At 57.6% G+C, this 26,792-nt stretch overlaps 3 protein-coding genes across 6 annotated transcripts; 1 reads left to right on the top strand and 2 right to left on the bottom strand.

Annotated features, from left to right (window-relative positions):
• The first annotated feature begins 825 nt into the window (after window positions 1–825).
• Window positions 826–7,159, top strand: LOC126040955 (uromodulin-like). Its single transcript, XM_049806067.1, has 9 exons — window positions 826–855; window positions 1,658–1,724; window positions 2,260–2,427; window positions 3,193–3,398; window positions 4,026–4,186; window positions 4,749–4,994; window positions 5,660–5,819; window positions 6,258–6,402; window positions 7,059–7,159. The coding sequence occupies exons 1-9, from the start codon at window positions 853–855 to the stop codon at window positions 7,157–7,159; spliced, it is 1,257 nt and encodes a 418-aa protein (XP_049662024.1). The 5' UTR covers window positions 826–852.
• A 460-nt stretch (window positions 7,160–7,619) lies between these two features.
• LOC126041191 (adhesion G protein-coupled receptor G3-like) lies at window positions 7,620–13,362 on the bottom strand. Of its 4 annotated transcripts, XM_049806555.1 has the most exons (13): window positions 13,169–13,362; window positions 12,658–12,687; window positions 12,413–12,569; window positions 12,213–12,330; window positions 11,513–11,653; window positions 11,305–11,427; window positions 11,182–11,221; window positions 10,996–11,096; window positions 10,364–10,476; window positions 9,931–10,214; window positions 9,316–9,409; window positions 8,569–8,855; window positions 7,621–8,129 (listed from the first exon to the last, which is right to left on the bottom strand). In XM_049806555.1, exons 1-13 carry the CDS (start codon window positions 13,248–13,250, stop codon window positions 8,014–8,016), a joined length of 1,686 nt encoding a protein of 561 aa, XP_049662512.1. In that variant the 5' UTR covers window positions 13,251–13,362; the 3' UTR covers window positions 7,621–8,013. The 4 variants fall into 4 exon arrangements, with proteins under 4 accessions (XP_049662511.1, XP_049662509.1, XP_049662512.1 ...); XM_049806554.1 differs by having other exon boundaries at window positions 7,620–8,129; window positions 12,413–12,687; window positions 13,169–13,270; XM_049806552.1 differs by lacking the exon at window positions 13,169–13,362 and having other exon boundaries at window positions 7,620–8,129; window positions 12,413–13,146.
• A 757-nt stretch (window positions 13,363–14,119) lies between these two features.
• On the bottom strand, window positions 14,120–26,557 carry ADGRG1 (adhesion G protein-coupled receptor G1). Its single transcript, XM_049806533.1, has 14 exons — window positions 26,381–26,557; window positions 20,704–20,791; window positions 19,755–20,180; window positions 19,100–19,223; window positions 18,871–19,018; window positions 18,658–18,786; window positions 18,344–18,460; window positions 17,756–17,801; window positions 17,290–17,390; window positions 17,093–17,208; window positions 16,255–16,529; window positions 15,499–15,610; window positions 14,965–15,233; window positions 14,120–14,794 (listed from the first exon to the last, which is right to left on the bottom strand). Exons 2-14 carry the CDS (start codon window positions 20,741–20,743, stop codon window positions 14,688–14,690), a joined length of 2,010 nt encoding a protein of 669 aa, XP_049662490.1. The 5' UTR covers window positions 20,744–20,791; window positions 26,381–26,557; the 3' UTR covers window positions 14,120–14,687.
• Between the last annotated feature and the right edge of the window lie 235 nt (window positions 26,558–26,792).

The following is a 26,792-nucleotide window of genomic DNA, read 5'->3' as shown; positions in this document are numbered from 1 at the left end:
ACACATAATGGAAAGCAGATATTCATTCTCACCCAAAAGTTGGCAGCAGGAGATGACAGGAGGCTTTTTTTTTTTTTTTTTAAATTAGTAGTTCATTAGGCTGTAAGCAGGGTCAGGTGCTAAATACTTGTTTTCTGGTTTTCGTTGTGGTTAGGAAAAAACCTAGATGGATGGATGTTCACATTTACTGCTGTGTTATGGTGACTGTAGCAATTAAAGCTCTGAGGATGTATGGAGTATAGTCAATGTATATCAAGAAGCATCACTTTGAGTGATTACTGCTATTCACAGCTGGTTACTGTTTCCCAAGCAAAGCTGGTAAGACCAAGCCCTCATCCCTCCATCTCTCACTAGTACTTCTGACCAGATCTTAAATGTCAGAAGTCTTTAAAAAAACAGCCGAAGCAAATGTACATTGTGGTTGCAAAACTGCGTGTATCTAGTACACACAGTTATCTGGCCTTCACATGTGCTACTGTGGTATCTGCTGTTATTGCTGCGTCAAAAGCAGGTACCACAAAAACAGTTGGATGCCCAAAACCCCAGATTCCCCAGGGATTTTGCAGATACTCCCCCTGTTTGGGATCCCATCAGGGCCATGAATTGGGTCAGCGTTCATGAGCTGTCAGCTAATCAGAAGGGCCGTCCGTGCTGGAGGATGGACTTTCGCAGAGTCCTTTCCTCCCCAGCCGCTGCAGAAGGATGCTAAAGTGGATCTTGTGCAATCGCGGGGGCAGCACGTTTGTGTGGGGGAGAAGGATGAGCTGCCAGAAGGCAATATAAGGCACACGGTGGCGAGCACAAGAGTGACCCAGGGCAACGGTGGGTGGAGGAGCATAGAGTGGCCTGGAGATGGTAAGTGGGATGAGAACAAGGTGAGATCTTAATGCTGGTGGGATCTCTCAGGACTGCTGCAGCGAATGAGGAGCAGAGCAGGGAATAAACCCTCCTTGTCCAGAGGTCTGGTGGTTGCAGCTGCTCGGGGTTGGGTGGAGGGGGTACACGACGTGCTGCCAGATCAGAGCGGGGCTTTTGGCATTGGCTTTGCCCCGCTGTCAGTGCACCTGCAGGGCAGAGGGGTGGCAGAAATCCATTATCTGTACCAACAGGGGAGATCGACTCAATCTGTGGCTTTGTGGCATTAATTTTAGTTGTGTTGAAGGCTTTGGGTTGGTTTTTTTCCTGTTGTCTCCTTGTTATGGATATGGGTTACTGGAAAAGCAAGGATCCTTTTTCAAATCCTAACTCTTCAAAAGAGTGGGAAGATGGAAGAGAGAAACTCCTTTCCTCTTCAGGGAGCCTGGACTGATGTTTCTGCGGTGCAGTTTTTACTCAAAGTGCCTGTTCTTACTGAAATGTGGCTTTATCACTGTCAGCACATCCCTGCAGGTCCAAGGTCTGGTTTCTCCCACCCCCTTTTTCTGGAATAGCTACCTAAATTTGACCCTTGTGTTAGCCTGCAGGGGGGAGGCGTGGCCGATCTGGCCCTTTGGGATAGGAAATGACTTTGTGCCGTTGAACCTAGAGTTTTTGGAGGAAAAACAGTATAGAAATTATCTCACCCATGCTTGAGGGTTGGATCTTTCTGAATGACTGCAAACATCTCCAGCGAGCGTGCTAAAAACCTGAGTTACCCAGAGCCTGCTTGTTTTTACAGGAAAGGACTGTGAGATGTTTGCTGCTGGTCTCTGCCCTCTGCCTGGCTGGCTGCAAAGGCAACAAGAGTGAGTGTCCCTGTACACTGTCCGTGCTGGGTTACAGACAGGTAGTATGGAAAGGAGAGGTCAAACCCTCACCTGATCTGTGTCCAGGTTCCTCATTCAGGGCACTGCTGAATGCTGCTAAGGGAGCACCACAGAGCAGGGCTTGGGGGTGGGGGGAGGAACTGGGGTGCAAGAGCTGGCCAAATAGGCAGAAACCACAGGCTCTTTGTCCCAGCCATGTACGGCATATAAACCGTGGAGAGGGCCGAGGTGCTGTGACATGCCACCACTCTCCTTGCTAGCTGGTGGCAGGCTCTATATCTCTGATCCAGATTACGGCCATGCTGAGGAGGTCTCCCAGGCTCTCAGTGACATCCTCCCAGGCAAGCAGAGATGGCAGGGTCTTCCTTAGATGTGCCTGCTCTGGCTTTAGGCAAGATCCCAGTCCTTGAGAGCTGTGCAGGGCTTCAAACCATGGGGCAAGTTCACTCTTGCATCTCTTGTAGGGGAGATATTCTTGCTGTGTTTCAGCTTATTCACCTTTCCTTTGGTGCAGGTGAGCTGGCGAGCCCTCGTGGCCCGAGGCAAGGGGTTGCCCTCCATCTCAAGAGGAGCCTGGACGCTTGCCTGCCAAATCCGTGCCAGCACCAGGGGGCCTGCCAGGTGATGGAGGACAGACCAGTTTGCAGCTGCAAACCAGGCTTCACAGGGATGTTCTGCCAAGGTAGAGCTGGGGATGCTGGTCAGCCCAGTCTGTCCACGGGCACCAAAGGGAAGGGCGGTGGGCACGGTGCACTGATGTTACTTACCACTGCTCTCCACCACAGGCTCTAGGAGCATGTCCCAGCTCCTGGTTCAGGTACATTCCCCACCACCACATCCTCACTACACGTTGGTACAAGACCCAGTCCAGGCCATTTCCTTCCTCCTCATATGTCTTAATTCCCTTAAGAAGGAAACCTCGGCTGTCAAGAAGCCATGATGTGGTGGAGCTGTGTCAGGGCAGCAGGGCATGCTGCAGAGCACAGTTGCCTCGCAGTCTTGGCACAACCACACGCACTCCAGCACAGCTACAGTGAAGGCTCCTTCAAGAGACTGGCCAAAAACTGTGTCTTCTTCATCTGAAAGAGAGGATTACTGTCCCTGTCTGGTGCCCTTGGCAGACTGCAGTGATTCTGTAGACAGCCCTCAAAAGGGGCCAGACCCACAACATCTGCCTTTGATGTCTTGAGCCTAAGGACTGTGTCAGTTCAGAGTAGTGGCGGCCATGGGCTTGTGCAGGTCTTAGGCAACCAGTAAAAAATGACAGACCCACGCTAACTTCTGCTTGTTCCCAAGGTTTGTCTTTTGCCCAGTGTCTCTGAAGAGCCCTACCAGCAGCCTCCAACAAGGGTCTGTTGAGCTCAGTGGGACCGTGCCATCCTGTAGCTGACCTAGGGCTCCTTCAGGCTTCTTCCTTATTGCTATTGCAGATGGCTTTTTCCCCCAGATGTGGTACTCAAGCTGGCCTGCGAGGAAGAGCACATGAAGATGATGGTGAGGAAGGAGGTGTTTGAACTCTTGAAAATCCCTCAGGAGCTTGTCCACTTGAAGAACCAGGCATGCAAGGTCTCAGAAAGGGAAGAAGTGGGTGAGCGGTTTTTTGCAGCCACTCTCACAGGTGAAAACCACACTGCCTGTGGATCAATAATTCAGGTGAGGATCCAGGAGAGCCTCTGCGCATAGCTCTGAAGCCATGAGAGGAGCAGACATGCTGAGTGGGGACAGCAAGGGAAAGCCCCAGAGGCTTTTCCTTTTTATCTGGGTGCTGTAAAGTTCTCGTTCCCCTTGGAAGGCTGGGGGCTGAGGCGGCAGGTTGTTCCTGGGTTCTTCCCTGGGACCTGTCAGAAAGCTCTTCTGCCTCCACCAAACCCCTGCTGGCAGCACATCTTGTCTTATTCAGCAGAGCATGGAAGTCTCTGTGTGCTCTTTGCTAGCTGATAACAGCCCTCAACTTTCTGCCAGTATCCTCTGAGCTCTGCAGCCCTGGCTATAGCCCCTTGATCCCTCACTTGATTCATGGGTCAGGGAGGGTGCAGAGGAACCAGTGCTCCAGCTCTGCATTACACAGGAGGGCCCTCACCTGTGGTCACTATGCTGACTCCTGCCTCCTCCAGTGATGATTGCCAGTAGCCCCTGGACACAGGGCTTGAGCAAAAGCCCCTGCAGATATCCAGGAGGCCTGGAGCAGCTGTAGCTGAGTTGCACCATCTGAACCAGAGCTTGGAGCTCTGTGTATGGACTTAGACATGGTCTGGAGACTTGATATCTATGTCATTCCAGCAAAACAGCTCCCATGTGTCATACTCCAACGTCATTGAGTCAGAGCAGGAAGTGCACGGGGGTGTGATCTCCCGGAGTTTTCAGCTGGAGGTGCATTTCTCCTGCGTCTATGCCTACGAGCATGTGGTGAAACTGCCCTTCGCTCTCACTGCTGTTAACAAGTGAGTAGTCCCGCTTCACCTTGCTGCTGACATGGTATCTTTGAGCTTGCAGAAAAATAGATGCCTTCAGTGAGATGATCTGCAAAGGCGCTGGGGAGCTACTAGAGAGCTCTGACAGCAATGCCATATCAGGGTGCCTCCCTTTCTCTTCCCAACATGGTTTTCAACACGAGGTTTTGGCCTGGGACAGAGCCAGAGGAGCATACACAATCTTTTCCCCTATCCTCACTGCTTAAAACCAACTATCCAAAAAATAAAGGGTGGGAACTGGAAGATGCCCCCACCAGACCCCTGTGGAGGTGGAGGTTAGGACCCCCTGGGTTGTCTTTCTCATAGTCCTCAATGGCCAGCCAGTCAGTGGGAAGCCCTGGAGCTCCTTGCTTCTGTCCACATACAGTGCAGATGTACCAGCCAGGAGGCAGCTCGGGGCCCAGCTCTCACAAGGCTCCACCTGGGAGCAGAGGCACATCCAGTATCTGTGCACCTGCGCCAGTGACCTGACTTGCACTGAATCCTTCCTGCCTTCTCGTTCTGCTCATGAGCTCTCCTCCTCTCCTCTTAGGCTGGTGCAGTTCGTGGTCAGAGAAGGACACTTCAATGTCAGCATGAGACTGTACAAGACCCCCTCCTACCTCCAGCCCTATCAGCTGCCGACTGCAGCCATCCCCGTCACAGACACACTCTATGTGCTGCTGAAGATAGAAGGACAGCACCAGCTCAAGTACTTCCTGCTGAGTGTTGAGGATTGCTGGGCCACACCAAGTGCAGATCCCTACCAGGATGTGCGGCACGAGCTCATTGAGAAGGGGTGAGTGGAGTGCACCTAGCACATCTGGTCTCCTTGCACCATGAACGCAGTCACATCTCTTTCCTGGGTGCTAAGGACAGGTTGCTGTGAGGGAGCAACAAGCAATGACACCATCATTGCTCACAGGTGGAACCTATGGTGGACAGCATCACTGAATAGGTGGAACAGCCCCATAGATGAGCCCCCATAACCACTCTGAACTGACCCCCCTCTCCTGACCCTGCTCTGCTGCCAATAGTACTGCCTTCCCTCTAGCATTGCTCCTGACCAGGTGTGGAGGCAAAGGGCAAGGAGGGGAGAGACCTTGCTGGGATGTGCAGAGATGTTTCTGCTGAGAGCTTGTGTTAGAGGTGGCTGCAGCCAAGCTAAAGCCAGTAATGTGGATATCCAGGAAGTGGGAGCCACAGCCAGGCTCAGTCCACCCCTGCAGAGCAGCTGTGGCCCCACAGAGCAAGACATGAGCCAGCTCCTGTGCTGGTGGCAGCTCCTCCCTGAGCTGGGCACAACACAGGGTGCCAAGGAAGGGCATCCCCACCAGCACCGAGACAGAAAAAGTCCTGTTCAGCAAAGCTTGAGGGCTGCATCCAGTCCCTGTGTGCTCAGGTGTCCTAGGCTGAGATGTTCCCCCTCATTTGCCAGCTGCTGACTCAGCCATTGTGTCCTAGGTGTCCCCGTGACGAGACAGTGACATACCTGAACGCCATTGGAGAGAGCACTACTGCCAAGTTCAGCTTCCAGATGTTTCAGTTTGTTGGTTACCCTGAGGTGTTCCTGCACTGCCGTGTCCAGCTGTGTCTCCCTGATGGCCCAGAGCCATGTGTCAAGGTGAGCTCTCCTGGTGGTCTGCACTGCGCCCTGGCCAGAGAGGGGGACCTCCCTTCCCTTGGCCTGCTGTTTGGAGAAGGGGCTCTGCTCTGGTTTTGGGTGCCTCGGCACAACATACACCTCCCAGCAGCAGGAGCTCACCCCAGCACCTTGAACTAAAGGTACGAGGGCTTGAACTGACCAGAGAGCTCGTCTCCCTCTTCCCTCTGTCTGTTGGGTATTTGCAGGAGGAGAGGTTTATGCTAGGACTTGGGGAGAAGCAGACTAAGGTCCTTGAGGAACCAGATCCTCTCATGCTCTGGGGTCTTGACTGCTCCCAGGCTGCAGCCCTATTTGTGCCTCTGCCAGGGACAGACCAGCAGGACAGCTCTTGCCGCCTGGAGCAGGCTTCTCCCCTGCCCTCTGGTCCCATCGCTCTTCCCTTGGCTTTGTTGACAGCAATGCCCCAGGGACTGGAGGAGCAAACGGGCGCTGGTGGATGACTACAATAAGATTGTCTCCTACGGACCTATCCACCTGCTGGCTGCTCCTTCCTTGGGAGCAGAGACCCACCGTTCCAGGACTGACCAACAGGACCTGGGGGGTATGTATGTCACTCCAGGGAGGGCAGGAACAGCTCACAGACCCTTGCAACTGTCTAGGCAATGCTCAGTTATTAAAGAGGGCTGCCCTGCACAGAAGTGTGGAGTCTTTCAGGTGTCATGGCCATGCATGTTGTGCTCCAGAAGCCAAACCAGCACAGAGAGGTTAGCTCTGTGTGAGCGGCTCCAAACCAGGCACAGGTAGGGCTGACCAGGGGAGCTGGACGGGAAGGGACGAGAAGCCATAAGGCTGTTGGTGCAGCAGGGAAGGCTGGGTTTTCACGCTGGACCTCTGCATCAACCCAGGAAGGCAGGCTCCTTTCGAGCACCAAGGTCAATCCAGGAGATCCAAGCAGCAGTCCAGGACTGGGGTTGGGGACAAGCCCACCTACAGCATAGCTCAGACCAGGCATGATTGCTGAGCTAAATGGAGCCCCTGGGCAGCAGGTGTGGGTGGAGGCTGCAGGTGAGGCAGATTGGCATGACCGAGTCCTGTTAGTGCCCTCAGGGCCCCAAAGTACCCCCAGCTCCGGTGGCTCTTACCCTTCACAGGAGATGACCTTCCCTGAATCTGCCCCCAGTCAGAAGATGCTGTGCCAGGGCTCAGCACCGGGTCAGGGGACCCAGATGTGTAATCAACCTTTCTCCTCTTCTTCAGGACCCAACCCATGGCTCCCCGGGGCCCTCATCCTGCTGTGTGCGCTTGGTGTGCTCACTGTGACTGCTGCAGCTGTCAGTGCGAGGCGGCGAACAGTGTAGAAAACTTCTGTTTCCAAATAAATGTGCCAGTAGCAGAGAGGCTCTTGTCTGTGTCTTTACAGGGTTTTTTGGGGAAGGTGATGGTTGAATGCAAATGGTGCTTGAAGGATGAGTCACATCAAAGTGTTGCTGTTCCCTATAGCATCCCTAGGACTTTCTCATCTCCTCCTGGCCCATGCTCCCTAGACTCAAAACATGTGCTAGGGATGGGAGGTTCCTTCCTCCTCTTTTCCTCCTCCCCAGAGAGTCACCCAGGCATGTGGGGAGACAGAGGTACCCACACTAGATACCTGCCCACCAAAGCTGGACTTGCATGGTTCTGTGTGACACAGATGTAGCATTAGCAGAGAAAGGGCTGCTCTGTGTGTGCACACGTGTGTGTGTATATACACCTATCCATACAGATTTCTTCATTCATGACAGATTTCTCCTTTCATTCATGACAAATTGCCAGCAAGATTTTTGCCCATCAATACATCCCTAATATAAAGCAAATAACAAACAATATTGTAAGCATCAAAGCCTAAATCCATAGTGCTGAGACAGCTGGCAGAAGTTTAATATTAAAACACAGATAAGGAGAGGACAAGTGTTTTCCCTGCTGCAGCTGAAGCACAGTGTCCCCGCGGAAATCGCTGCTGGCCCCAGAGGGTGTTTTGCAGGAGGGACGTCCAGCAGATCCCTGCCTGAAGAGCTTGGCCCCAGTCAGTTTGGAGAGGATGTATTGCAAAGAAGCTCATGGGTTTCTCCATTTTTGCTGATTCCCAGACCTGAACTTCCTGAGTCTGGGCTGGGGATCGAAACTTGCCCTCAGCGGGGGCACACACAGGCGGGGAGGGAGGTGTAGCCAGCAGCTAGTCCTGGGAGACTGTGGTGGTTTTGTCATGTCTGATGATGTGGGAGAGGGAGCCAGCAATCTCCTTTGTCTTTGGGTAGTAGAGAACGACCAGCCAGATGAAAATGAAGAATCCTGCAGGGAAACAAGGGCAGACACTCAGCAGCAGCAGGAGGAGATGATGGGAAGCATGCTGCCGGCACTTCCCTGCTACTTCCAGGGGATTCTCCCAGCTCGCTCCTGCTCCTGCAGGAGGGGGTCTCCCCATGCTTCACGTGAGTCACTGGGCTGGGACATGCCCTGGGCAGATAGTGTCCCTCTTCCTCTGCTAAGGAGTGGCATCCTTGGAGGAAAACCACCCCCGGTGGAGAGGACATGATTTAGAGACGTGACCAGCTCCACGCCAGTGGCTGAGACCCCCTGCTTGACATGCTCTGACAAATGGAAGTGCATGACAGTGCTGGGAATATGCTGGTACCTTGGGACCCCTGGTCAACCCCCTGCCAAGCTGGATCCTCCCTCCTCCATCTTCCCCACCCGAGCCCAGGGAGCCCAGCTCGGAGCTGGCCCTGACCTTGGAGAGAGTTGAGGATGGTGAAGAGGTAGAGCACGGGCTCAGAGGAGGTGCCGTGGGTGAAGAACGCCAGGGCCCAGGTGGCTCCCAGCAGGCAGAAGAGCCCCATCACCATGAGGGCCACCTTCCAGGTATTACGGTCTCCCTGCACCGTCCCTGTACCCTGCAGGCAGCAGCTCTTCTGGGTCACCACCCCAAAGACAGCCATGTTGAAGAGGAAGATGAGGCTGAAGTAGCCACAGTTGGTGATGTAGTGGACCAGGAGACGTTTGGAAGTGATCCAGCACCTGAAAAGAGACAACTGTGGTGCCTCCAGTGGCTCTGCTAGCCCCAGCAGCACCCATGGGAGCCTCCCAGGGGGACGTGTTTGGGGATGCAGGGACACCCTTGTGCTGGTGGGGTTTTCCCGAGACCAGGGTGAAGCAGGGGGGACAGTAGCGTGAACCCGCTGCCCTCGTGTTGCTCAGCTGGGAGGGAGCCTGGGCAATCTCCAGGGCGACCTTGGATGTCCCCCCATGCCCTGGAGGCCTGCAGGCATGACTGAGGAGGCTTGGCACAAGAGGTGGTGGTGGCAGTGGTTACCATGGCTGTAGCTGCCATGTTGTAATCACAATTAGGGAAGCAGAAGCACAGCATAAGGCTGAGCAGGATGGGTGCAACCCCCCACCACCGTGCTCCTGGCAGGACCAGGTTACCGCTCCCCGTGCCAAAGGGCCACTTAAGCCCTGCGGGTGGTGGCACACGCACAGGTGGGCTATGACCTGGTGTTCCGTGGTCTGGATGCTGTACTCCCCGTAGCTGCCGATGACTCCTGCCACCCCCACCACGAGAGCAGGGAAGCCTGGAAGAACAAGAGAGACATGGAGGAGGCCAGAAAGCCAAGCGGTGAGTGAGGTGATCAGCTTCTGGGTCTCTGCCTGTCCCTGGATGTGCTGACCTCAAGGAAGATGGGGCTTAGGGACCCGCTGAGGTTGCACAAGTGTTGGGGGCACAACGGTTGCTGCTAGGACATGATGTGGAGAGGGAAGGACAGCACTGGCTGATGGGGCTTGACGTGTCCCCTAACCTCTCTGGAGGATCATCTGCTCTGGTGCCCCGCAAGGTGCCATGGAGGGCTGCTAATGGGGGAACAAAGACACCCGAGGACATCATCACCTGCTCGATGAGCAGGAGGCTGTTCCCCAGTGGGATGGAGGGTGCCTGCAGGTGCTGCCCTGAATTTGGTGCACCGAGCCCGTATAAAACATAAAGGACAGGGGCTTGCTCGCACTCTGCCCATCACTGCATCACGCTGTTTGCCCTCTGGTTGTAACCCACTGCCCCCTTCTCCTCCCGGCTCTCGCCCAGGCTGGTGGTGCTCACCCCAGCCGATCAGGCACAGTTTCGCCAGGTAGTGATGGATGTAGGTGCCGAGGACCTTGACGAAGAGGAGGTAGAAGTGACAGCCCTCCAGTGCCATCCAGGTGAAGCAGCAGAGCAGGCAGTAGTGGGTGAGCCCCCCCAGGACCTTGCAGGTCCCCAGTTGGGTCCCACCGGAGAGCCCACTATTGAGCAGGAAGGCCAGGTTGAGGAGGAGCACGCTGCCCATGAGATTCACGTGCAGCCCCAGGTTGATGCGGAGTGTCTTCTCAGACCTGAATCTCCACCTGAGTGTCCCCAGAGGGAGCAGAAAAGGTGGGGTCACTGCTGAGTGAGGCCCCGTGCCATATTGCAGCAGGTTCACACAGAAGCACTGGAATTGCCCAACATCTCTCCCAGCCTGATGAGTCCCCAGGGAGCTGCTGGCACATCCTACCTTAAGAAGATGCAGAAGGCGATGATGAAGATGGAGAAAGCAATGGCTACCCCGCAGCCAGCGGTGGCAACAACCATCAAGGCTTGTGCCATGGACCTGTTCAGAGCCGGGTTCTGCCAAACACGCACACATTGCGTTAGACAGGCCCTGGACCAACCTAGAAAACCCGACTGCCACTACCAGAGCCATGGGGCTGATAACCCCGGTGGGCTGCTGCAGGGACCCCACACAAGCCATCAAGCCATTGGTCTGTCCCCCCAGAATGTCTTCAGGGGGAGCGGGGCAGTGGTGGCTCAGAGGAGATGCTCCCTGGGGTGGGGTGAAGGATGAGTGAAGGCTATGGTGGAGCACCATGAGCACCCTCCTGGGAGCCTCTGCCAGGAGATGGGACCCCAAGCCTCAATGCTCCAGAGCCTGCACTAAGCTGGGGGCTGTTTCCACCCCATACCCGCTCTGCTGAGCTGCTGCTGCCCTCTTGAGCTGGGGCTGGCCTTGATTTTGGGGCCTGGGCTTGCAAGGGAGCAGCTATAACTGTCCCTGTGCAGCTACTCATGACAGCCGAGGGGCCACCAAGCTGGGGCAGGCAGTGCAGATGGGGTACAGGCAGGAGCTGCGGGGAGTGGGATTGTCACCAGGAGGAGGGTGAAGAAGGTGAGATGGTCGCAGGAGCAGACTGTCCCCTTGTCCCTGGTCTGCGTGACACATCCGCTGCTGCTCCAGCCTCCTGCCTGCCCTGAGACAGGCACAGAGTGACAGCCGTGAGCGCCGGGCACAGCATCCATGCCCAGCCCTGTGCCCGGCCCCGCCGAGGACCATACCTTTGCTGGCATCCCAGAAGACACATTGCGGGGTGACACCCTGCAAGGGGGGAGAGCAGCATCAGCCGCCACCACAGTGACGGGCACCAGAGGAGAGATGGAGGGAGTGCACAGCTGACTTACATGGAGCAGCTGCCCATGGGTGAAGGTGAGCTGCACGGGGTCCTGCAGCCCAGAGATGCTCGTCTCTCCCACCGTGATGCCCACCACAGTGTCATCCAGGACCTGCCCTGTCTGGTTGATCTCCTGCATGGGGGCAATGCTGCCTGAGCCAAGTCAACAGGTAGCAAGTACCGGTGGCCAGAGGGATGCCAGCAATGCCAGCTTGTACCTCGAACATGCCAAGCTGCCGGACGTTGAGGACTGTCACCACCACACGCGCTCTCTGGCTGCTCAGGGACCGGAATATCTCCTTGGGGAGCTGGATTTTGCCTGCCTTCCCCTTCTCTGTCATGTTCAGCATCCTAGGGCCCTGCAGTGGAGAACAGGGGTGGAGGGTTGCTTGCTGGCAACGTCACGTCTCTGCTCAGGACACACCAACCTTTCTCCAGGCACAAATTCAACCCTGTCCGGGAGGGGTTTTCTCAGCAATATCGGCAGGAGCCCCGAGGGCAGAAGGGGAGAACCTTATCCCCAGCACCCAGCAGCAAAGGGGTAGAATTGGGACCAGCTCCCAGGAGAGCCCCAAACCACCATCGCTCCGTGGGGCATGGTCCCCTGGGACATCCAGAGAGTGGGAGAGCCTTGGGGTGGGCAGGGAGCGCAAGGTCCCACACGTTCCTCCTCTTCCTTCCCCTCCCCCTGACCACCCGCCTGCTGCTGGGACGGCTCCTCAGGGAGGGCTCTTCCCTCCCAAGCACTGTTTCACGTGACTTCTTGCCAAGGGATGCTGAAGTTGATGTGGGTCCATGACGCAATGCTGGAGCAGGGTGGAGGAAGAGCACGCCATGGCACGCCAAGCCCCAGGGCTGGGGCCAAGTGATGCTTGAAGGCACAGGGCCTTCTGAGCGAGGGAGAGGGGTGCATCTCACCTCCCTGGGGGAAAAAGTGATGAGGACATCATGGGTGACAGTCCTGCTGATGTTCAGAAGCAGCACCTTCAGCCCAGCCAGCCTGCCGCGCAGCACCGGCCACTCAAACTGCAGCAACCTGCAGGGCAGGAGGGCTGTGGGACCGGGGGATGCGGGGGGCTGAGCCCCTGAACCCCGCCACGTCCCCCCCCGTCTGCTACCTGAACCAGCGCTCCCGCAGGCAGGCGCAAGCGGGGCTGCCGGAGTGCCTCAGCTCTGGGCAGCGCCAGGGCAGGTCGGGGCTGGGAGTCCCATTGCCTTGCTCCTCCAGCTCCACTGTGTTGCAGCACCTGTGGTAACTGTCACCCCGCCTCAGGGCTGGGGAGGAGGGGAGCGGGGTGACTGCTGGGCACCATGGCACCGGGCAGGCACTGGAGCGAGGGCAGGGATGGGGGAGACCACTCACCGGCACAGCTCTCCTGTCCCCCAGCAGCATCTGGAAGAAGAGCGCTTGGGGAAATAGGGGGAAAACCCCAAAATCTAGGGTCAGTCCTCCCGCTGCCCACAGGGGAAGGGGGAGGCAGGAGAATGTGGCAGCTGCCAGGTTCGAAAGGAGAAGCCCTACCATTACATGGACTTCAAAAAGCAACAGGACAGACATCAGGACTGGTGAAGGCAAAGCCCCCATGCCTGCCTGTTGACATGTCACCGCGTCCAGCTCCCCAGGGTGGCTGGCAGAAGAGACTCTGGGCTGCTGGTCCAGGGTTTTAAAATAGCCTGCAGCAGCAAACCCTCCCCCCCAACTCCGCTCACCTCCGCACATCCCAGGGGGGACCTTCCCTTCTGGCCCAGCCACATTTCAGGGTGAAACCCCACCACGGTCTTTGGGTCAACAGCCTCCCATGGGAAAACATAACCCCCAAGCCCACGTGCACCCCAAGCCAGGGGTGCCCCCGTCCCCCTCACCCACCACTCACCGGACAGCACCAGGAGCAGCAGGACGGTGCCCAGGAGCAGGTTCATGCTGCTTTGTGGGGTGTCCTGGCCACCCCTGGCCATCCCACGACGCTCTGCTCCCCTTATCCTGGTGGCTCTGCTCCTCCTCAGGCTCCCACAGGGCTTGCAACTGCTCCTGAGGCAACAGCCGTGTCCTCATTTCCCTTCTGCAAACCCCTCGTGCCTTCCTGTGGGTTGGCAAGTGACCTCCTGCCCCAGCTCACAGCAACAGCGATAACCGTCAGAGCAGCATCGTTTCCCCCTTGGCTGCTTCCTCCCCGACTGACTCGGGGCTTTTTTCCTTCCCCTTCTCCCCCACATCCTGCCAAATTCTTGATCGATGGCCCCCACCAACCCAGTGACGTGTTGGAGCATCCCTCTCCCAAACTGGGCACGCCACTGGGCATCACCGTGAGCCACCGGGGATAAAACATCCCCTTCCCACGAAGGTCCCCCTGCCCCGCCTGGGAGCTGGGAGATAGGTGGAGGGGGATGAGCCACAAGCACAGCATCATGATCTGGAAGGTGAACTGGTGGGATGGGAGACATGGTGCTGCACTCGCAAGTGGCACAGCCAGGAGAGCCACGCTGTGCGTGGCCCTGCAGCCACCAAGGGAGGCGATTCCCATCCTGCCAAGTCTCCCTCTTCAGATTCCCATCCTCTGCTGACCTCTCTCTTCGCTGGGTAGTGACAGTCCCCAGAGATTGCAGCAACTTCCCGAGGCACAGCATCCCCCTCCATCACCCCGACCCCTACGGCACCAGGCTGCTGGTGCTCTGCCAGGAGCGCTGTTACTGGTCCCAGCTCAGCAGGATCCTACAGGGATAACCATCGGGCCCTGTCCTGGGGATGGGATAACCCCGGCCAAGGTATGGATCCCATGGAAGAGCCTACCAACACACCCCAGCAGAGAGACCCCAACGAGCCGCACTCCAAGCAGGAACATCTTTAATGGGCACAAGTCTGGTGCGCAGGCGCGCTCATTAAACTTCTACACCATCCAAAAATATACATTCAACAAAATAACAAAAATAGATTATTTCAGCTGCTAGAGGGTGTCGCTGGGGCAGTTATTCTGTCTTCACTGGGGAAGGACCCTCTCAGTGATCAGCAGCAAAGGCTGAAGATGGGGCCTTTCCCACCCATCATCCCTGGCCTCAGGGCATGGAAGGGGATGTCCAGAGGCACCAGGGACCCTGTCCCTGCCCCTTCCACATTCTGCAGCCCCCGCTGCCTGGGCAAGCATCCCTCCCTCCTGCCCCAAGGATGCCAAGCCAAGGGATGCGCCACTGCCCAGCAGGATGTGGTGGGTGGGAAAATTGGGGAGGGGGCCGGCAGAGGCAAGGGGCAGCTGGCCCCGCTGTGGGTCCCTGGGCTCCTAGCAGCCCTGTGAGGCAGGTGCGGTAGCAAAGCAGACGGCATCAGTCCTTCCCACAGCCATCCTCCGTGGAGGGAGCCCCGGCGTGGTGCGGCCATCACAGGGCTCAGCCAAGGTGGCTCTAGCTGCTGTTGGGCTGCAGTTTGATGCTGTCGGAGCTGCTCTGCGAGTCAGGGGACTTTCTCGCCTGCAGCACCATGGTCCAGTACCAGAGGAAGATGAGGAAACCTGGGAGAGGAAGGAGGAACGGTGGGTGAACCCCCTTGAAGGACCAAGAGCAGCCAAGAATGAGCCAACCAGCCTGTCAGGGACAGCTCCTCTTGTACACCGTCACCACCCCACCAATACCCCATGAAAGCCCCGGTGCTCTTCGGAGGAGCCCAGTGTCCCAAGCTCACCTTGGAGGGAGTTGATGATGGTAAAGATGTAAAGGGAGACGAGGCGGAAGACGCCGGAGGTGAAGGAGAAGAAGACCAGTGCCCAGGGGATGCCCAGCAGGATGCTCAGCCCAAAGAGAGCTAGGACGTGCTTGAGCTTGTGGCCTTTCTTGTTCTGCCGGAGGATCTCCCGGACCATGGCCCCCAGCATGACCGAGTTAAAGAGGAACACCAGGCTGAAGAAACCCAGGTTCACGACGTTATGGATGAGGGGGCTTGTGATCCAGCATCTGGAGGGAGGAGAAAGGGCAGGGGGTTATGCTGTGTCATCCCACGGGGACATGAGTTGGAGGGGTCGGGGGAAGCAGGAACGTGTGGTGCAAACCCAGCGCCCAGCTTAGTTACACTGGGGGCGGGGTGTGTGTCCCCCACCCCACCCTGCCCAAAGCTCTGGAGAAGCCACAGCTGGGCTAAGGAAAGCCTGTAGGACACGGTGAAGGTTTAGCCAGTTGACTTTAAGACCAGGGAGCAGGCAACCCATTTCCCATGACTTACATGGTTGCATTGGTGGATTTGCCACCAACAGATTCATAGACAGGAATGGAGAAGGGGCCGTAGTTCGTCCAGCTAGCCAGAAAGATCAGCGTCACGCAGAAGAAGGGGAGTCCTGGGTGGCAAGAACAGAGTGAAGCAGCTGCCCTAGTCCCTGGCCCTTGGACCTTCTGGAAGGACTTGTTGCCCCTTTCTCCCCGTATAGAGTACAAACCAATGTCCCCCCTCCCAAGACGGAACTGAGGATGGCTCACACAACAAGGACGCCTGGCATAAGCCCCGGCCCAGGAGTGAGCTGTGCTACCCTGACCCCAGCCGGGGGTCTCCCAGGGCTGTGGAATTTTAGGCCACAAAAGATCATGAGATCTTCCTACCACAGCCTCCTGCCCAAAGCACGGCAGAGATGTGTGGGTGCTTCCTGCATCAAGCCCATCTCTCTGGGCTGTCCTGGATGTTTCTTTCAGAAAGAGAGGATCCCATTACTATTTAAAGACCCCAAGCAGTGGCTCTCACATGCCTCCCTTGCTGGGTGACTTCCACAGTGATCCACCCTTGCTCTAGCACCAGCTTCTGCTCTCAGTCACTGTCTCCTCTACCAAGTCTTTTGACAGAGACCCCTCTGCTTTCAGACATCTGCTTCCCCACAGCTGCGTCTCCATCCCCATCCAGGCACTGTATATGGTGAGAAAGACCCACCCAGGTGCCCCCCCCCCCCAGTGGCCCATGCCCTCAGGGCATCTCTGCCTCCCCCATGCTCACCCCAGCCCACCAGGCAGAGCTTGAGGAGGAAGTGGTCATGGTAGGCATTGAAGACTTCAATCACAAGCCGGTAGAGGTTGTAGCCCTCGATGCCCATCCAGGTAAGACAGCTCAGGAGGGAGAAGTGCAGGAACAGCCCCCCAGCTCTGCAGACCGCCTCACTGCTGCTGGAAGCCAAATGCTCAGAGATGAGGAAGGTGACGTCCAGGAGGAAGATGGCACCCAGCAGGTTCATGTGGATGTGCATGCTCGTGATCTGGTCTCGCTGCTTGCTTCTGGAGAATCAAGGTGGGGAGACCTCACCACCACACCTGACCAGCATCCTTGGGGCCCCACAATACCCCATAGCTCTGCATGGGGCAACTCGCCCCAGCCAGAAGAGCCAGGAGCTCTGGTGCTGTCAGGGGCTGAGAGCCTAACCCCACGGGTGGGACCCCCTGCTACATGTGCAAATTCAGGTCCCTGCAGCTGACCCTGCATTTCAGATCTAGGCCATGGACCGTAGGGAGCGACATCATTTCAGCTCTGAATCATCCACGTAGGATCAGTGACATGACTCAGGAGAAAACACTTGTGTTCTCCACCGGGCCCTTGAAAAGATCTTTGCAGGCTTCTGCTTGCCAGATCCGTAACAACCACCAAGCTGATTTCCAAAATCATTGAAAACAGCCAGTGTTTTTGAGTGCCCTGCAGGATACCTGGCCAAGGGGGTGGTTTCTAGAGAGAACTCTGTTTTCGTCAAGAATGTCTCCTTTACCATGCTTCTAGCCAGGCCACCAACTGCATCTGGAGAGCTTGTGCCTACCCAGGTGTAGTGGGGTGAACTGTCAGACTGTACCTGAAGTAGAGGAAGAAGATGGTGCAAATAGATGCCAAAGCTGAGATCAGGCAGCCAATGTAGGTTATGACACTCAGGTAATCCCTGTGTATGTAAGCAATCTCCGCGGAGGATACCTGAGGAGAAGGAGGAACGAGAGATGGTGAGGAAGAACAGCTGGTGGGAATGATGTAGAGCTGCGGGAAGGTGTTACCCACCATCAGCACGGCAAAGTAGGTGAGGTGGTTGCATCTGCAGTCTGTCTGGCTGCCTCCCATCACTGTTGTACAACCGTAGCTGTCCCAGCTCCCAGAGCTGGCTGCGCAAGAGAAAGAGAGAGCGGCTGGTGAGCAGCAGGAACATCTGCGTGGGGTTTGTGGATCTTCAGGGCAAGGTGTCCATGGCAAGGGGGAGGACAAAGGTGGGGGTCCCAGCTTGTCCCATGCCAAGTACACACACTCAGATAGCACCCTCAGCATCAGGACCTATCCCTAGGGAGGGAGAAAGCTCTTAGGTTAGCTACGGAGGGAAAAACCTGAAATCAAGCCTGCAGGAAAGGTTTATGGAGCTGGAGCAAGAAAGGGAGGTGCAGAGCGACTTTTACCCTTACCAGTGGGTCTGTGGTACCCTGCAAAAGGAGCAAAGGCAGCGCCTGGCTTCACACCCAAGCGCAGGAGCACTCACCGGTGGTGTCCTCCTGCCAGAAGACGCACAGCGGGGTCACATTCCTCTGCAATGACAAAACCACGGGCCCTGATCAGGGTGCAGCAGTGGGTTTGTTGCCTGGCCAGCACTTTTGATAGGGGAGAACATGGGGCAGGAGGTGAGACAGTCTCAGGAGACAAACCGTCCCGTATCATGGGAGTGGGCTCCAGTCAAAGATCATTCTCTTGGCAGCTTGCAGAGCAGATACCTCCTCCCAGGTCCCCTTTTTCAAACAAGGGGTTCAGCTTTGAGCAGGCACCTGACAGGTCCATGAATGAGCCAAGGGACTGTTAACTCAAAGTGTCCCCCAGCCCTGAAGATTGTGCTGGAGGTAACATATCTGCAAAGCAGCATCTCCTGGACAGGCACAGGCAGTGCCACCACCAGTGCATACAGTGAAGCCATGGTCACGACACAGCCCCAGAAGACATAGCAGACCCCGTACAGGCAGGCCAAGGGCATGGACCTGCTGGATTATGACCACTTTCTAAGCTGGCAGGGCTTGAGCCCTCCTTGCCCCTCCATTCCTGGTGGGATCAGGTTCAATGAGGCTGTTTCTCCACCTACCGGCAGCTGGTCATGGAAGAAAGTGAGGACCACTGGGTCGGAGAGGTTGGCCACCACCATGTCCACCAGGGAGATGCCCACCACCTTGTCACCCAGGACATGGCTGCTGTTTTCATCCTGTTGGAGAAGAAGAGGAGGCGGTGGCAGTGTGGGAAGGGAGAACTGCCAGGCCTGAGGTGGGTGAGAGTCCCCAAGAAGGAGGTCCCATGCCTCTTTCCCCATCAAGCTTCTAGCTCATCTTTGAAGCATCTTCTCCGAGCGAGCACCCCCAGCACAGCGGGGACACCCCACCATGCGACACGCATGGGCGTTACCTGGAACATGGTCTGGCTGTTGATGTCCATGAGGAGCACCCTGTGCTCCACCCCCTCCTCCCTCTTCTTCGCCACCATGAACAGGCTGCTTGGCAGGTCCACTGTGAACCCATGGACCTCTCCACCCTCCTGCAAGGAGAGACTCATCAGGAGAGAAGTTGGGAGAGGATGCCAGTGGGCCAAGACCACCAGGGCAGGCTGCCCAGGACCCACCTCTCTTTGGGAAGCAAAGGCCAGGTGCTGAGGAGCCTGAGTGGGCTGGACCCTCAGGACAGTCGCATGCACGGTGGCCTTTCCAAAGGTCTGGTTCTGCCCTTCGAGCTCCACCCTGGCCAGTGTCTCCTCCAGCTCCCCAAGTTTGCTGTCAAGCAAGGGGCACAGTGAGCGGGATGCAGCGGGCACCGCATCGGTGGCAGCGGGAATGGCAGAGCTGTGAACTCACCGCCGAAGCATCCGCTGCTCCATGGCTCCCGTGGCCAGTGCCAGGGGCTGGGCAATGAGGCTGTCCAAAGCAGTGAGCTGGTCCTCCACGTCTTGCTCCCAGACAGGCATCCTCTCTGGAGAGGCTGATGGGCACACAAAAGGAAATGCCATGAAACGCATGGGCAGAGCCAGCTTCCCTGTGCCCCAAACCAACCAGGCGCAGCCCTGGTGGGAGCAGAAAGCAGAGGGCTTCAAGGTGACCCCAAGCCTGGGGAGCTGACGGAGACCCCAACCCAGAGGGCTTCCCCTGCCGCCCAGAGCTCGGCTCCTGCTGCGGCCATTGGGAGCAGGCTGGCTGAGGCTAGCTAGGTGCCTAGCATTGCAGACAGGACCCTTGGACACCTCTGCAAAGCACACTATTTCCCAGGATTTTAGGGGGCAAAACACTTTTGAAGATCTCCATCTTCATCTCTAGGGAGCCTGGGTACCACAGGCTGCCTCTGGGCTCCTTCAAGCAAACCTGTGTTCCCTTCCATCATCCTTCAGCTATGTCTTCACATCATCATACCGTAGCACATACTGGGACACCACCAATGCTCTGCTGATGGCTAGAGAATGGGCTGGGGATGAAACAAACCCTTTATTTCATTAAAGTAACATTGAATTGCCTTTACCGGGGAAGAAGTATTCAGATGCACTGTCAAGGGAGGTGTTCTTCCCGCCCTTTGAGATGTAGGACACATTGAAGATGGAGGTGTTGGTTCTTTCAGTCTTCTGACTCTCCTTCCCCCGGGCGATGCTGCTGGACTGGTCTCCACCCAGGAGGAAGCTCTGCTTCCCATACACCAGCCGCAGGGTCCTGTTGGCCTTGAACCAGTAGACGCAGAAGCGGTACCTGCCCAAAGCAGGGGGCAAGCTGTACTTGTAGTAAGAGTTTCTCCTGTTTGGCAAAAAGGGCCTTTTTATGATCAGCGCCTGGGCCGTGTTCTCAATGGAGATGGTGGCGGGGCCATGTTCGTAGATGACGGAGCTGCTCTGGGTCTGGTTTCGGTCACCGCAGAAGCGGAAGTCCTCTTCCCGACGGCTGCTGGCTCCCACCCCTGCGTTGCACAAGTGCACAGAGACACCGGTTCAGCCGGAGGGTTGGCCACCCCCAGCAAACACTGCACCCCCGTGGCAGGCCTCACGCGTGGCACGCCGGGCTCTTTGCCCCAGTCATCCTGATTCTGTCCTGCATGGGCTGCGTGATGTCGGCCACCTCCCCAGTGTCCCCACGGCCACACTGGGACGATTCCCCAGGGCTCCTGGTGCAGCAGGACGTCCTGTCTCTCGGGGCCACCCTCTCCCAGGTACCACTACCCACATCAGCAGACACTAACAGAGGACCTCTCCACCCCCAGAAAGGATGGATGGAGAACATCTCCTTTCCCTGGAAAGAACCCATCCTGCCCCAGAGACCCCACCAGAGGCACACCGGCCCACAAGACATTTCAAGTCTGTGGAAGCCACAGCCGCAAACGCCCCCTGGTGTTCCCCCAGCCAATTTTTGGGGGTTGCCAATTACTTCCAGCAGCCCAAACCTGGCTCACCGTCCCGGGGCAGGACGCGGTTGGGGCAGTCTACCTTGAAAGGGGGAGAGAAGGAGCAGAAGGAGGACCTTCATCCCAGGCGGCTCTCTGCTTTGGCTTGGCCTCCAAGGAGAAAGCAGAGCCTGGAAGGGTACAAAGGAAAGGGACCACATGAGTATTTGGGTATCACCCATACCATGGGGTCAGGGGATGGAGAGCAAAGGCTGTGCTGGTAGGACACCGGCTGGTGTCTCACCCAGCTCCCCAGCCATGGGGCTGGAAGGATGGGGGAGGCCGGCAGACGGGTCACCAGGCTCTCAGCATGGAGAGAGTGGCCCACCACCCCAGCACAGGCACCAACTGCCAATGATTCACCACGGGAGGGGTCCCCTCTTCATCTCCCTGCTTCGTATTTTGGTTTGAGCCTTGGTTTCTTATCACAAGCGATAGGAACAGAAGGAAATGCTGATTTCCTGATTTGCCAGCCCTAAAATTATTTTCTCAGGTGCTTTCAGCTTCTGCAGATTAGCCGATGAGCTGGGCACGTTGCAAACCACTCTGTCATTTCAGCTGGCAGAAATGGGCTCTCCTAGGCTCACCCCTGAGATGCCAACGCAGCAACCACTGCTGCCAAAACCCCTTCTACCCCTTGTGACCAGCCAGGGAACGTCCTCTACATCCCCTTTCCCCATCCCTTCAACCCGCACTCTGCTCCACCACCCTTTTCTTTGTCTTTATACGTGGCCAGAGCTCCTGTGACCTGCACCCAGGCCAGCGCCAAGCACCCTCAGGTGCTGCTGCACCCACGCACTCCACCCAGCCACAGTCTTCACACTGCAGCCGCTCCCATCGCGCCTTCTGCCTTGCCCATGCCACAAACTGCATCTCTGACACTGCTGGGATGCACTGAGCTTCACCTCCTCCTTGCCCTGCTGTCACCCCAGCAATGGGTTGAGGCTGGTGGGACCCATCCTGCCAGGGTCCAGCAACCAGCGGGAGCCCCCCTAGGGCAGGACAGCATCAGTGGGTGCTGCTGGACCAGCTGGCAGAGCCAAACACTTGCTAATGCCCAAAGCCAAGCCGGTGCCTAGTTTGCCACCGCCGCATCCCACTCCTGTGCTGCTCTCAAAGCATCCTTCTCGAAACCCACTGAGTGGCCAACTCCTGTTTCATTTGCTGCAAGTGGGTGCCGGGGCACCCACCAGCATCATCTGCAAAGGTTTGTGAGCTCTCCCGGGCACCCAAGAGTTATCAGATGGGAAGGTTGGGGGAAAATTGCTTGCTTGAAACCTCAGCGTCCCTGTTAGCGGGTTTCTCCCACCAGCATGCACTTCTCCCAGAGGTTTCTCCAGCCAGCACAGAGCCAGGGCAGATCCTGCGCCAGCACGTCACTGTGGGCACAGCCCACTCACTGTCCCTCCCTATCTGCTTCTTACAGCAGTTTATCACTAGAAGATGGGGGCTTCGGGTTGTTAATTAACCTGCTGCCAAGGGTATAATTGAGTGTGGTGCTAATGAGGCTTCCCAGTGTGGACTGGGAGGGTACAGCACAGGCAGCAGTAGCTGGATGTGGACGGGGCTGGCAGGTACATGCACGTGCGTATAGACGCATGCGTATCTGAAAAGCACGAATCCAGGGTGGCAAAATGCCGGTGGTGATGGGAAACACCTGGATCGCTTAGAAGCACCAGAGCGGCACGTGAATGCCAACCATGGCATGATGGCACAGAGCCAGCGTGCCAGGAAAGCATCCCCTCTGGATGGGAAATGCTGAATCCCAATGAGGCTTCAGCCCATTTTGCTGTGCTGGCTCTGTTGGGATTTTATTGGGGTGGTCAGAGGACAGGATCAGCCCCTTTTAGCCGTTCCTCAACTGGGACCAGAAATCCCTTTGGGGATGTGGGTGGGGGAGCTGGTATTTCCCCTCCAAGCCCTATATGGTCCTGCTCGTCCTGATGCCGATTGCTGTTTCCTGAGCCAAACAATAGCGAGAGAAAATCCCCGAAACCGGTTTCGCAGCAGGGAAATGCAGTTCTCATCTGTGCTGGCGATAAGAAGCACTGGAGGGAGCCGGATGCACCGAGCCCACGCCAGGGCTGGGTCCTGCCCCATCATCTTCCCATCCCTGGGTGGCAGTGGGGATGCGCGGCATCGCCACGCCTGGGGTGATGCCTCACCTCCCCACTGCCACCAGGCCATCTCCCCAGTGTCAACCGTTTCCAAAAGCCCTGCACTATCACAGTGACCAAGCAGAGACCTATTTCGGCACCAACCCTACCTCCACTCTATCATCCCCAAGTCAGGGTGGCTTTACCTGCTGCCCCAGCCAGAGCCTGGGGGGTGAGCTCCTCCAACAACAATAATGCATAGAAAAACTCCTGTTTTGGCTCCAAAATCAGTCAGATGATGTAAAAAGAGGTGGCAGGGACACCACTGGGGCTACGCAGACTGGACCAGGCTCCCTTGCCACTGGTAGAGAGGGAGGCTCAGCCCCGAGCATCGCATTATATCCTCCCATTAAAAGAACACACTGATTTCTGAAAGAAAGGCCAAGGAATAATATTGCGACCTCTAAACCTGGAGGCAAATGGGGGAAAAAAACCCTAAAAAAACTACGAAAAAGAAGAAAGCTTGGTGTTCACTACCACCTTACTGTGCTCTCTGGGTGACCTGGCAGCAGGTATTTAAGATTTTGGACGTGGCATGTGACTTTTGGACGTGACGTGTTTCCCCGAGGAGAAGGGAAGATGCTCTGACGCCTCAAACAAACACCGGAAATGGGGAGATCCAGGGGCTTTTATCTCTGTTTTCCTTCCAGGTCTGTTAGGAAAATATGCTGATGCTCTGTTCCTCAAGATGCTAATGAGCCCACAGCTTGTCACTCACAGCCTGTTACACAGGCAAGGTCTTGGGAACTGGATGGGGAAACTGAGGCACGGAGAGGCAAGACATGACGGGCTCCCCAAGATGCAGAACAGCTTTGCACAACCAGCCCCCATCATAGGGACCACAGATGATGTGCCCTGGGGCTGGAGCGGGGACCCCCCCACAAAGGGGATGCCCCAGCATCAGTCACCCGGGTGTTTCACAAAGCGCCCTTGTCTTTGGCCAGCGGCCCATGCACGCAGGGGCCAGCATGCACGTTATTCACGGCATTGGCATGCAAGCCTTTCCCGTCACCGGTGGGCGGCAGGGTCCGACCCGGCACATTTGTTAATGCCCGAGGAGCTGAGCGGCAGCTGCACCGCTCCGGCAGCCCGGCTGTGCCATGGGATGGGGCACGGCAGTTCGGCTTTTACCGGGCTGTGGGGTTGCACACAACACCCAGCACCCGTGAGCTGAGTTTTGCCAACAGGACAAAACCAGACCTGATAAAGATTCCCATGGGAGTGGCACAGCTCCCTGCCAGATCCGTCCTTTGCCAGCCGCTGGCAACCATCCCTTCCTGAGAAGGCGTGGGGAGAGCCGAGGGGAGGCTGGCACAGGCGGACCGCCGGTGCCTGAGGCTCTCGAGATGAAGCGTTTGCTTAAAGCTGGGTCTTAACATTCAAAATCCAAAAAAAGTTTCATTTTCTGAAAAACACCACAGACAGAAATATCACAGCAAACTAAATCAGCACTTCCTCCAGCACCTGGGCAACATGGCACCCAGCTCGGTGGTATTCAAAGCCTGTGGCTTCGGCAGGGGCTGCAAATGGTCTGTGAAGGACCAGGTATGCCTGCGGCAAATTGAGGGCTGTTGTGAAATGGGAATAAAGTGGTGCAGGCGTCACCAGCCTTGGGGGATGCAGAAAGCCCTGCTTACAGTGCGATTCCACTGCTCAGCCTTTTTCAGGAGCAATGCCTTGGCCTCCTCCTGGGGGTCAGATTGTACCTTCCCTCCACCCAAACTGCTCCCCTGGGTTTTAAATGGCTCCCAAAACACCCCATCACCTCCCAGGTCTTGTTCCCCTCTGCATGAGCAAGGTCCCCATCGCCTGCCCATGCCGTGGGAGCTGGGGAAGGAACGTACAGGGCGGTGCAGAGCAGCCCAGGAGCACCCCAAATCAGGCTCCCAGGCATTTGGCATGGGAAGCAGCCAACCTGGAGCCCGGCGAGGGTGAACCTGGTCCCGGCAGGGTTTTCTTGTTGCAGAAAAGCCAAGCACAGTCGGGACAAGGTCGGCAGCACCTGAGGAACTAGGTAAGAGGCCGTGGGCCCCCTCCCCGGATCCCTGCCAATCCTCAGCTGTCAGTGAGCTGATGGGAAAGGAGTTGGTGGGTCGGAGCCCTCATGAAAAACAGGCGCCAACAGGCTGCCGCCCAGCTGGTACCACACAGGCACTGGCACACCAGGAGCCACCCAGCCCGCTGCCTGCAAACCCCGCAGCACTGCGTCCCTCCAACACCCACAGTTGCTACCGCAAGGTGCAGGGACGGCCAGCCCTGGAGGTCCCCGTCCCAGCAGCACGCAGTTGCTTGCAAACCTGTTGCTCTGTGAATAGCAGCCCCCAGGCTGTGGGATTAAGAGATGGACTGCAACCAAGTATGCAGCTTTTTTAGTCCCCGGCTTAATTCACATGGGAGCTCCAAACCCAGCAAGGGGCACAGCAAAACCCACTGTAGCTGCGCACCCAGGCTTAAAGGATTTGCCCCACACACACACATCTCTGAAACACTCCTGGCTCCCCACTGGCGGTGGAGCTTGGGGGGGTGGGGGTTACTGCAGCCCTCAGACCGTGAAACCAGCTTTGGCTGCCTTCCCTCCTCAACAGCCATTTGGACTTGCTGCCAGGAGGTTATTCCAGGAGACTTCATTTCAATTCTCCAGCTGGCCTCGCTGGGTTTTGCTGGTCCCTCTGGAGGGGCAGTCCAGGCAGCTTGCAGGCAGGGAGCACCCAGAGCATCCCGCATCCCGCAGCGGCATGCCAGGACCGCAGCGGCATGCCAGGACCGGCAGCCGCAAGCTGAGATGTTGCAGGAGGAATGCTCCCACCAGGCATTTTAGGGGAGGGAGATCACCCTGTCGAGACACTGGTGGTCCCCCGGGGATGCTGCGCCCTTCGCCAGGAGGGAGGAGGAGGAGGAGGAGGAATGGGGCGCACTGGTGGTTCCCCCCCAGGGCCTGGCCCGATGGCAGGGGCTTCGCGGGGTCCAGCTGTGCCGCCAACAGCAGCTGGGTGCAGCTGGTCCCGGGTGGCTCAGGGGGCTCCGTGGCTCTGAGACAGGCAAGGGTGAGCCCCATTTAGCAGGGCTGGAGGCTTCACCGGACAACTCGCGCCCTGGCCATGAGCAGGGACCACCCCCCTGGTGGAGGCGTCGCACCCACCGCTCAGGGGTGGGGAGGCAAAATGTCCCCATCCCTTTGGGAGCAGGGTGCATCCCAAAGCCCCCACGGAGCACCCCTTAGCTCCATCCACACAGACTGCTCCCTGCCCCAGCGGCCAACTGGGCACCCCAGGGTGCTACCCAGTGGTACCAATCCCAGCCACGCGGAGCCCCAGTGCCCTCCCAGTCCTGCTGGGCTGGCCCCAGGGGCTGACAGACGCCCACCCCACTCGCCCCCGCACCCAGTGGGCGCCTCCTGTCTGTGCCCGCACCGAGGACCCCGCACCATCCCCTCCCAGTATCCCCAGTAAGGGCGAGCCCGGCAGCGCCCCTTACCGTGGCCTTTGGGACCCCAAAAGCAAACACCGGACCCTCCCGCCCTTCCTCCCCCCCGCCCGGCTCTGCCGCTCCCGCTGCCCCCGATACCTGTGCTCGGCTCAGCTCGGCACCGCTCGGCTCGCCTCGCCTCGCCTGGGCTCGGCACCGCTCGGCCCGGCCCGGCCCGGCACGGCACGGCCCGGCTCGGCACCGCTCGGCACGGCTCGGCTCGGCACCTTGCAGCCCAGCCCGGCTGGGCTCGGCTCGGTGCAGCGGGACAAACGGACCCGCCCCCCAGCCCCGCCCCGTCCCCCCGGGCAGGCCGTGAGTCAGCGGGGCGGGACCGGGACCGGGTCGCGCCGCACCGACCCCTCCAAGACCCTCCGGGGTCGCTGCGGGGGCTGCGGAGTCACCGACCCTCGGTCACGGCACCTGCCCGGCTGTGCCCGGCCCAGCCCATCCCGGCCCGGCTCAGCCCGGCTTTGCCTGGGGGCACCGGGCTGCATCACCCCGCCTGGCC

The sequence above is a fragment of the Accipiter gentilis genome, chromosome 7 (genome assembly GCF_929443795.1).
Source record: "Accipiter gentilis chromosome 7, bAccGen1.1, whole genome shotgun sequence".
NCBI lineage: Eukaryota > Metazoa > Chordata > Aves > Accipitriformes > Accipitridae > Astur > Astur gentilis.
The sequence above is the reverse complement of the archived record's forward strand: the minus strand, read 5'-3'. Positions and strand labels throughout refer to the sequence as shown.

Excerpts from the sequence above, each read along its gene's own strand:
- LOC126041191 (XM_049806552.1), bottom strand. The coding sequence starts at position 13,014 with ATGTGCGGAGGTGAGCGGAGTTGGGGGGGAGGGTTTGCTGCTGCAGGC. Across the intron at positions 11,654-12,212 it reads TCACTTTTTCCCCCAGGGAG|GGCCCTAGGATGCTGAACAT; the intron begins GTGAGATGCACC and ends TCTCCACTGCAG. Across the intron at positions 10,477-10,995 it reads CCTTCTTCACCCTCCTCCTG|AACCCGGCTCTGAACAGGTC; the intron begins GTGACAATCCCA and ends CGTGTTTGGCAG.
- ADGRG1 (XM_049806533.1), bottom strand. The coding sequence starts at position 20,743 with ATGAAGGTCCTCCTTCTGCTCCTTCTCTCCCCCTTTCAAG. Across the intron at positions 19,019-19,099 it reads GAGCAGCGGATGCTTCGGCG|CAAACTTGGGGAGCTGGAGG; the intron begins GTGAGTTCACAG and ends CTTGCTTGACAG. Across the intron at positions 18,787-18,870 it reads CCTTTGCTTCCCAAAGAGAG|GAGGGTGGAGAGGTCCATGG; the intron begins GTGGGTCCTGGG and ends CTCTCCTTGCAG.
- LOC126040955 (XM_049806067.1), top strand. Across the intron at positions 1,725-2,259 it reads TGGCTGCAAAGGCAACAAGA|GTGAGCTGGCGAGCCCTCGT; the intron begins GTGAGTGTCCCT and ends CCTTTGGTGCAG. Across the intron at positions 4,187-4,748 it reads GCTCTCACTGCTGTTAACAA|GCTGGTGCAGTTCGTGGTCA; the intron begins GTGAGTAGTCCC and ends CTCTCCTCTTAG.